Raw genomic sequence first — 9,166 nt, 5'->3', positions numbered from 1 at the left:
AGCCCCCCCACCAGGCTCCCCCTCCACCCCCACACCTCACCCTTACTGCGACCCTCAACTCCATCCCTTTAGCAGACCCTCTCCCCATTCTGCTAACCCTTTCCCCAGCCCGCTGGTGCAGACCCTTCCCCTGCCTGTAGACCCCAGCCCCAACTGGGACACTCTCCTAGACCTCAGTCCACGCCCCCACCCTGCAGACCCGCAGGCCCTGTGTCAGCACCTTGCTCCTGACCCCTCCCGCCGCGCTCAGTGCCCTCCCTCCTCTGGCTCCAAACCCTCCTGGCTCCCTATGGCCCCTAGGACATTGTTCACGCCCAGCAGAAAGCATCTAAGAAGGCGTCATCTGCTTGCCCACCCCTCCCCCGTCCCTAACCTGTGCTATACTTGTCTGTTTGCACACATCCCCAGCCTTTGAACACTTCCCTGTCTCTACTGATTGTTCCAGGACGCTTGTAGACCCGTCCTCTGCCTGTCCTCTGGTGGACCCCTGTCATCACCGAGGTGCCACCTCCTCTCAGCCCCTAGAGCAGGACGCCTTGGCCTCCTCCGATAACCTTCAGGGCCACCTCCCGAGCTCTCAGACTCCTCTCCCAGGCCCAGAGGTATCCTCACAGGCCTTTTCCTCCCGGTGCACACCCCACTCCAGTCCTAAAACCGTGCCCCCAGCCCTCAGATTTCTGTAGACCCCTTTCAGCCATCAGACTCCCTTGGACCCCTGACCCTCTGCTGTGTAGCCCTCCCACATCTCACCCCTTTGCTTGTTCAGACGCCTCCCTTCCCCTCTGACCCCTCCTGAGTCTCCTCCCCATCTAGACTCTCCCTGTTTCATTGCTTTACTCCCCCAGAGATCCATCCTTCATGTCCTCCTCCCTCATGGGACCCCCTAGCTGACCCTTGCCTGGGAGCTGACGAGTTGCAGTCCACAGATGCCCTCGCTGCCCTCTGGCTTGCCGGTGGAGCTGGGCTCCGTTGGTGATCCTGACTCCCAGGTGGGCCGTCTGCATCGCCTGGCGATGGCCAGGGGCCCAGGCTGGGGCCTGGCCAAGCTCCTCCGGAGAGGTGAGGGCCTGGCTGCTGGGACCACCTCTGGGGGCATGATCAAGGGGCAGGATGGGTGCAGCTTCAGTTGGCCAGTCAACAGCTGTGTACTGGGCACCTACTGAACGCTGGGCTCTGTGGTCTGACATGGGGGTTAAAGGGTGACCAAGATGGCCGGGTCATTGGGAGTGAAATCTACAGTAGCAGGGAGGTATAGCAGCCACGAGGAGGAGGCACAGTGGACAGGGCTACTTTTCAGACTCCACCAGACTAGAGTCCCTCAGTGTAACAGCCAGTCATGTAAAAAGCTCGAGGAGGAGACCCTGGCAAGATGGAATGGTCAGTGCAGATGGACTGAAGTCAGAATGAACTGCTGGACAGGGAGTAGCAGGACTGTGAGAGGACTGAGGCTGAGTAGGCAGAGGGTCAGACCGTAACGGCCCCCAGAAAGAATGTGAATGTTGTTGGATTTTGTTCTGTGTGTAGTAGAAAAACCAGTGGAGTGGGGAGCAGGAAATTAACATTACAATTAACATGTAATTAACAATTTGCTTTTCACTGTCTATTGTCTATCTGGCTACTTTGTAAACTTGTTTAATAGCTGTGTTTGTGAATCTTTTTTTTTTTTTTTGAGAGAGAGATTTTTGCTAAAGGGTGTATGCACTAGCTGGAGAGACAGAGACAGAGAGACAGAAATTGAGAAATCACCCCCCCAGGAGGGATGGCTATGCCACAATCCCTTCTCCTCCATTCTCCTCTTGGGATTTTGGGCACGTACACACACATGACTGGTGTGCGTTTCAAACCTCTGGGTCTCAGACTTGAACCGTGGTCAACCAGGTGGGAGTAATATAACCGTTATGTGATCTGCTGGTCTAGTTTGTGACTCCTTTAGCTGAAAAAAAAAAAAAAAAAAATTTTCCCTGGGACCAACTGGTGGAGTGGTGGTTAAGGTGGCAGAATTTTTGAGTCCCAGACCTAGAGGCCTGGAAAAACACGCCAGGCGCATGTGCCTATGTGCCCCAAATCCTGAGAAGAATGGAGAAGGGCTTGCAGTGTGGCCATTCTTCCTGGGAGGTGCTTTCTTACTTTCCCTTTGTCTCTTTCCTGTGAGTGAGCAAGCACACACTCTGTAGCAAAATTAAAATTTTTTTTCTTTTGTTTATTCATGAGAAAGCATGTATATACACACATGAGAGTCTGAGTGGAAGAGAGAGACGTGCAGCCTCCACAGGGCCTCGTCCTGCTGCTGTTTCCTTCCTCCAGTCCTTCAGCCCATTCGATCCTGGGCACTCATAATAGAGCCAGACTAATTCTTTTAGTTGTTTTGTTTTGTTTTTAGGTTTTTGCCAGAGGGCGTGTGTGCTTGCCAGAGAGAGACTGAGAAGAAATCACCTCACCCCACAGGGGGATGTCCACGCTGCAATCTCTTCTCCTCCATTCTCTCGGGATCTTGGCCACGCACTCACATGTGCCCAGCATGAGTTTTAAGCCACCGGGTCCAGGACTTGAACCGCGGTTGACTACATGGGAGTCCAGCGACATAGCCATTACGCTAACTGCTAGTCCCTGAGCCTGATGTGATTTTCAAGCCACCAGGTCCAGAACTTGAACCAGGGTTGGCCACATGGGAGTCCAGTGCTTTAACCACCATGGCAGTTGCTGGCCCAATTCTTTTAGTATTTTTGTCTTATATAGATGACAGTTTGGTCTCAGCCCTTCAACAGTTTAATTCTAATTTCTTTTTCTTGTCCTAAGATATTGGCCAGAAGGTCCAAATGTTGCTGGTAGGCATCTCTTTCCTTGCTCTTGAATCAGTCTTGAATCACGGTACTATTGGTTTTTGGTTTATAACTTTTTTCAAGAGAGCTGTCATACTCGGGACCAGCAGTTGGTGTAATGGCTGTGTCACTGGACTTCCATGTAGTTGACTGCAGTTCAAGTCCCAGACATGGTGACTTAAACTCACGCCGAGCACTTGTGCGTGTGTACCCAAGATCCTGAGAGGAGAAGGGATTGCAGCATGGCCATCCCCTTGGGGAGTAATTTCTTTCTTTTTTTTTCTTGGAGAGGTTTTTGCTGTAGGGTGCATGTACTCGCCAGACAGACAGAGACAGAGAGACAGAAAGCGAGAAATCACCCCCCCGGTGGGGGGATGGCCACGCCGCAATCCCTTCTCCTCCACTCTCCTCTCAGAATCTTGGGCACGCACGCACATGTGCCTGGCGTGAGTTTAAGCCACTGGGTCTGGGACTCGAACCGCAGTCGACTACATGGGAGTCCAGCAACATAGCCATTACCTTACTGGCGGTCCGCGGAGAGTAATTTCTTGCTTTCTGTCTCTCTGTCTCTGTCTCTCTGGTGAGCACATGCACCCTATAGCAAAAACCTCTCCAAAAAGAAAAAAGGAAAAAAACAAAAAAAAGAGCTTTCATACTAAGTTCCTGAGCTGGTTTTTTCCCCTTAATTTTATAACTAGGAAAGTATACATACGTAGGTATGAAATTAATAACTATGTATACTTACTTTCCTAATTATATAATATTAAATTTTATACCTATAAGTAGGTATTAAATTTTATCAACTGTTTTTTCTCTATCTTTGAAGTGAAACCTGTGATTTTTGTCCCTGAAAGTGTTTTGTTATACTCATACATTCTTTTTTTTTTTTTTTTTTGAGAGGTTTTTGCTACATGGCATGTGTACTTGCCAGAGACAGAGAGAGACAGAGAGACAGAAAGCGAGCGAGAAATCAGCCCCCAGGGCGGATGGCCACGCCATAATCCCTTCTCCTCCATTCTCCTCTCAGGATCTTGGGCATGCGCATACACACACGCCCGGCATGAGTTCAAGGCTCTGGGTCCAGGACTTGAACCGCAGTCAACTGCATGGAGTTCAGCGACATAGCCATCACGCTAACTGCTGGTTCCCCTACCCTGATACATTTTCTTATGTTGAATCATTTGTACTCTCTGGTGATAAATTGATTTGACTTTATTTAGGGGTTTTGCATATATATTCATAAATGAAAAGGATGTATCATTTATTTTTGATTTTGGAATTAAAGTCATACTAGCCTCATGCATGAGCTTTGCCCTCTATTTTTCTTTCTTTCTTTCATTTTTTAAATTTTTTTTTTAGGTTTTTGCCATAGACTGCGTGTGCTTGCCAAAGAGAGACAGAGAGAGGGAAAGTGAAAAATCACCCCCCAAGATGATGACCACACCACAATCCCTTCTTCTTCATTCTTCTCTCAGGATTTTGGGCATGTATGCACGTGCACCTGGTGTGATTTTTTTTTTTTTTGAGAGGTCTTTTACTATACGGCGTGTGCACTCACCAGAAAGACAGAAAGCAAGAAATCACACACACACACCCAGGGGGGATGGCCACACCACAATCCCTTCTCCTCTATTCTCCTCTTGGGATCTTGGGCACACACACACACACGTGCTCGGCATGAGTTTAAGCCACTGGGTCTGGGACTTGAACTGTGGTCGACTACATGGGAGTCTAGCGACATAGCCATTATGCCATCTGCTGGTCCCAGACCTGGTGTGATTTTCAAGCTGCCAGGTCCAGGACTCAAACTGTGGTTGGCCATGTGGTAATGCAGCACCTTAACCACCACACTACTTCCTGGCCTCTATTTTTCTTTTTCTCCCGTTTTTTTAGAGAAAGATTTTTGCTATAGGGTGCATGCGCTTGCCAGAGACAGAGAGACAGACAGTGAGAAATCACCCCTTGTCCTCCATTCTTCTCCCAGCATCTTGGGCATGCACCCAGCGTGAGTTTTAAGTTGACAGGTCCAAGACTCAAACTGCAGTCAACTACATGGGAGTCTAGCGATGCAACCATTATGCCATCTGCTGGTCCCTCTGTTTTTCTTTTTTAAGAACAACTTGTATAAGATCATCTAGTCCTTGAAATGACTTCTGTTTTAAGAGGATGCCTTTGTGGGGCAAATTGAGTGGAGAAAACCAGTGAGGATGCCATTGGCGAAGATGGTGGGCTCCTGAGTAAACTGTGATGCGGGGAGTATGGTACTCAGAGTCCCTGCGGGACCACATTTGGAAAGCGTTCGTGGCAGAGACTAAGCTGGGTGGACATGGGGCACGACTTTAGCCATGTCTGCCAAGGACACAGTGCAAGACCGTGGACACCGTACATTTGCCCTCCCTGGGAGAGGGCCTGGAGAAGAGGAACTGGGAGAAGACGGGTGTGGAGATAAAGATCTCGAGGCAGGGCTGGGCCTGGGGATCTAAGCAGGGTGATGGTGGAGAAGGGGACTGGTTCAGGCAGGGAGGTGGGAGTGTGGACGAGCTTGCGGCCTGGGTTTAGCCCTTAGATGCAGTGTTCAGAAATGAATTTGAGGGCTGGCCCCACTGGCCTGGTGGTTAAGGGTGCCAGCTCAGCGCCATGCACTTGTGCCAAGACAGCCCTGGAGCTGTTGGAGCTCTGCTATGCCCACATACCAGCATCAGTGGCATTGAGCTGGCACCCGCTGCATCCCTAGACTGGTTGAAGGCCCAGAGGTGCTCAAAAATAAATTTGAGGGCTGGCCTCACAGGCCTAGTGGTTAAGGGAGCCAGATCTTGCATGGACAACCATGTCATTTGAGTTCAGGACCTGGTAACTTGAGAAACACACTGGGCATATGTGCATGTGTGCCCCAAATCCTGAAAGGTGAGAGAGATGGAGAAGTGATTGCGGCCATTCCTCATAAGGGGGTGCTTTCTCCTCTCCCTCTCTGTCTCTCTCTGGCAAATACATACACTAAAAAAAAAAAAAAAAAAAAAAAGAAGCACTCCAGTTATGTGTGTCTCAAGTCCTAACAGAATGGAGAGCTGGAGGAGAAGGGATGTCAGCATGACCACACTCCACTAGGGGCTACTTTCATTTTTTTTTGGAGAGGTTTTTGCTATAGGGTGCGTGCGCTCACCAGACAGACAGGGAGAGACAGATAGAAAGCGAGAAATCACCTCCCAGGGCGGATGGCCACGCCGCAATCCCTTCTCCTCCATTCTCCTCTCAGGATCTTGGGCACACACGCACACACGCCCGGCGTGAGTTTAAGCCACCGGGTCCGGGACGCGAACCGCGGTCAACTATGTGGGAGTCCAGTGACATAGCCATTACGCTAACTGCTGGTCCCAGGGGCTGCTTTCTCCCTCTCCTTTTCTCTGTCTCACTGTCTTTCTCTGACAAGTACATGCACCCTCAAAATTCTTTTTTTAAAACAGAAGAAAAAGGAGAGACAGAAATAAGGAAGGAAGGAAAGTGAAAGAAGGAAATCTGAAAGATTTTTAGATAAAATCCAGAATTTGCTTTTCTCTAGACAAAATCCAGAGTTAGCTTTTCTCGAAGACTTGCATGCTGGCCCCGTGGGCCCCGTATGTCCCATACTGACTTAGCTTGGGGGAGCCTGCCTGGCCTGGGCAGTGCAAAGACTCCTGTAAGCCCAAGTCCCCATGAAGCCCACCTCCTCCTGGTCCCTGGAAACCTTTGTGTGATTGTGACACCACTGGGATGGGGATGGAGGTGTGCATGGCAGGTAGAGGTCAGCCTTCGTTCCAGCTCTGGACTGAAGGGTAGTTTCTGGAGCACAGTGTTGAGGGCTGCAGGGTTCTCAGCAGCTGGCTGGTGGGGGCTCCAGAACACAAAGATGGAACCTAGAGTCGGGGTCACCAACTCAAGGAGGGACCAGGGAGGCTGGAAATTGCGTGTTTGCTAACTGACCCCCCACAGCCTCCGTCCCAGGGCTACGGGGCAGGGACAGTCCTGAACCTCGCTGCCCCTCAGTTGTTCAGGTGGATGGCGAGAACTCTGCTGGACAGACGGGGCTCTTCCTCGCGGCGCTGCTGGGCCGCAGCTCTGCCGTGCAGCTCCTGCTTGCTTTTGGCGCCAACCCCAACCAGTGAGTGGCAGTCAGCATTGCCCCCACACTCCCAGGGCCCTGAGTCCGCGCTCCAGAGAGTTTGGGAGCCAGGGCTGTCTTCCCCGATGCCTCTCCCACCCCCTGGTGACCTTCCTGTTCTCTGGTAATGCCTTGTCTTGTTTGATTCCCCAGAGACCATTCCCTGTCTTCTGGCACCTCCCATGATCCAAAGACCCCATTGTGTCCTTCGGCGACCCTGCCCACCTCCTATCCCCAGTGCCACTTTTTGTCCCTGCTCCTTCCTTTTTCTAACCCATTCCCACCCTCATGGTTCTGTCATAGCCGCTGCCTTGATGGCAGCACGCCGGTGCACGCAGGCGCCTTCTCCGGCCGCAGCCTGGTGATGCTGCACCTGCTGCAGGCGGGGGGCGACCTGCGTCTGCATGACCAGCAGGGCTGCACGCCAAGAGACTGGGCTGAGCAGGGTGGTGCCAAGCAGAGCTGGGAGGTGAGCAGTGGTCAGGGGCGGAGGGGAGGCGAGGGGGCCGGCACCCTCACATGGCCTTAGCCCACATATCCCCATCCAGGTGCTGGAGCTGCTCCAGCTCTGCCGCGCCCACATGTCCGCATTGGTTCATGGCGCTGAGCTGGCACCCACTGCATCCCTGGGCTGGTTGCGGGCCTGCTCCAGGCATGGTCTACGTGGCTCCCTGTCCCCACTGGGGCTGGTGCAGGCAGACAGGTAACCACATCCCAAAGTCCACCCCCCACCACACTCAGCTCCCCCAGACTTACCCTCTGCCTGCTCTTTATGCCAGGACACTGAGGTCAGAACAGATCAGGAGCTCCCCCCAGATCCCAGTCTTGGGGTTTGGCCAGGTAAGCAAGAGAGGCTGGGGGAGTGGGAACCTCCTGTCCTCTTTGTGCCTCATGGTCCTTCTCCCCATCCCCAGCTGAGCAGCCTGTGGCCACTGGGGCTGGTGATGGGCATCCCCCTTGCAGACCCCAAGGAGCTGCTGCCAGCCCAGGGCGAACCCGACCGTGCGTATGAGAGCAGTTCCCACACCCGCATGGCCAAGTGAGAGCCCTGATGTCCCTGGAGAGCCTCCTGCCTGGCCACCCAGTCTAGCTCTCCTGCTCCCCTACAAGGAAAGGCTGTTGTCTCAGACCTGCACTGTCTCTGCTCTCCACTCTCCAGCCTCCTGTGGAGGGGCCACCCCGTGACTGTTCGGCAGCTGAAGGCCCCTAGAACCCAGCCTGATGTGCTGTTGGCTGATCTTCAGCACTGCAGGTACCCCAGCCCAGTCTGACCCTAAGACCAGGCCCCTGCCTGCCCTCCCGACTCAGGTATTTCATCATCAGAAGGCTAGGACTGGGACCAGCAGTTGACGTAATGGCTATGTCGCCCATATAGTCGACCACGGTTTGAGTCCTGGACCCAGTGTCTTAAAATCATGCCAGGCACGTGTGCTTGCGTGCCCAAAATCCTGAGAAGAGAAGGGATTGCAGCGTGGCCATCCTCCCTGGGGGGTGATTTGTCTTAAACTCATGCCAGGCATGTGTGCTTGCGTGCCCAAAATCCTGAGAAGAGAAGGGATTGCAGCGTGGCCATCCTCCCTGGGGGGTGATTTCTCATTTTCTGTCTCGCTTGTCTCTCTCTTTCTGGCGAGCACATGCGCCCTATAGCCTTCGCTCCTGGGTCAGCCCTTGGCACAGGGCTGTCCTGCAGGAGTGATCCCCTCCCCCCAGGGAAGTAGGTGCACAGTTCTATGCACAGCGTCCTGCAGGCCCCAGAGAGGAGCCAGGCATGGGGACAGGCACCACGGATGGGGTAGGAACTGGGCCCTACCACTGTTGGGGGCTGTGTGGCCCATGGCAGGTGCAGATTGTCTGGCCCTGGCATGTGGCAGGTGGTCTGTGCCCAGGAGCTGCCCCATACGGGTCAGGGCCCACTCCTGAGTGTCCTCCTCCCACCAGCACCCTGCTCCACCCCAGCCTGTGGCTGCTGATGGCACTGAGCCCCTCGGCGGATCTGTCAGGACTGTCCCTTCTCTTCGAGCCTGTGTGGCTGGGCTCCCTGTATGTGGTGCTGCACCTGCAGGGACCTGGTGAGGAGGGGCCACAGACTATGGCAGGCCTGCTGCCCAGCCACCTGCTGGGGGGGGCCCTGTTGTCCCGGCGCCCCCGCCGGCGTGTCCACGGCGGCCTCAGCTCACACGCTGTGCAGCTGGTGCGGCCAGGCCTGGCCAAG

General features: G+C 53.4%; 1 protein-coding gene across 1 annotated transcript in view; it reads left to right on the top strand.

Moving 5' to 3' along the window:
- Window positions 1–9,166, top strand: part of LOC114006724 (inactive serine/threonine-protein kinase TEX14-like) — an 18,711-nt gene that overhangs the window by 1,534 nt on the left and 8,011 nt on the right. The window contains exons 2-10 of the mRNA XM_027769526.1: window positions 446–602; window positions 846–1,059; window positions 6,840–6,954; window positions 7,258–7,423; window positions 7,503–7,657; window positions 7,734–7,794; window positions 7,869–7,993; window positions 8,114–8,206; window positions 8,893–9,145. Of these exons, the coding sequence (XP_027625327.1) occupies window positions 927–1,059; window positions 6,840–6,954; window positions 7,258–7,423; window positions 7,503–7,657; window positions 7,734–7,794; window positions 7,869–7,993; window positions 8,114–8,206; window positions 8,893–9,145 (1,101 nt within the window). The 5' untranslated portion in view covers window positions 446–602; window positions 846–926. The remainder of the gene's footprint in view (window positions 1–445; window positions 603–845; window positions 1,060–6,839; window positions 6,955–7,257; window positions 7,424–7,502; window positions 7,658–7,733; window positions 7,795–7,868; window positions 7,994–8,113; window positions 8,207–8,892; window positions 9,146–9,166) is intronic.

This window comes from Tupaia chinensis, unplaced genomic scaffold (genome assembly GCF_000334495.1).
Source record: "Tupaia chinensis unplaced genomic scaffold, TupChi_1.0 Scaffold149922_1, whole genome shotgun sequence".
Lineage (NCBI taxonomy): Eukaryota > Metazoa > Chordata > Mammalia > Scandentia > Tupaiidae > Tupaia > Tupaia belangeri.
This window is presented reverse-complemented; position numbering and strand designations above follow the sequence as displayed.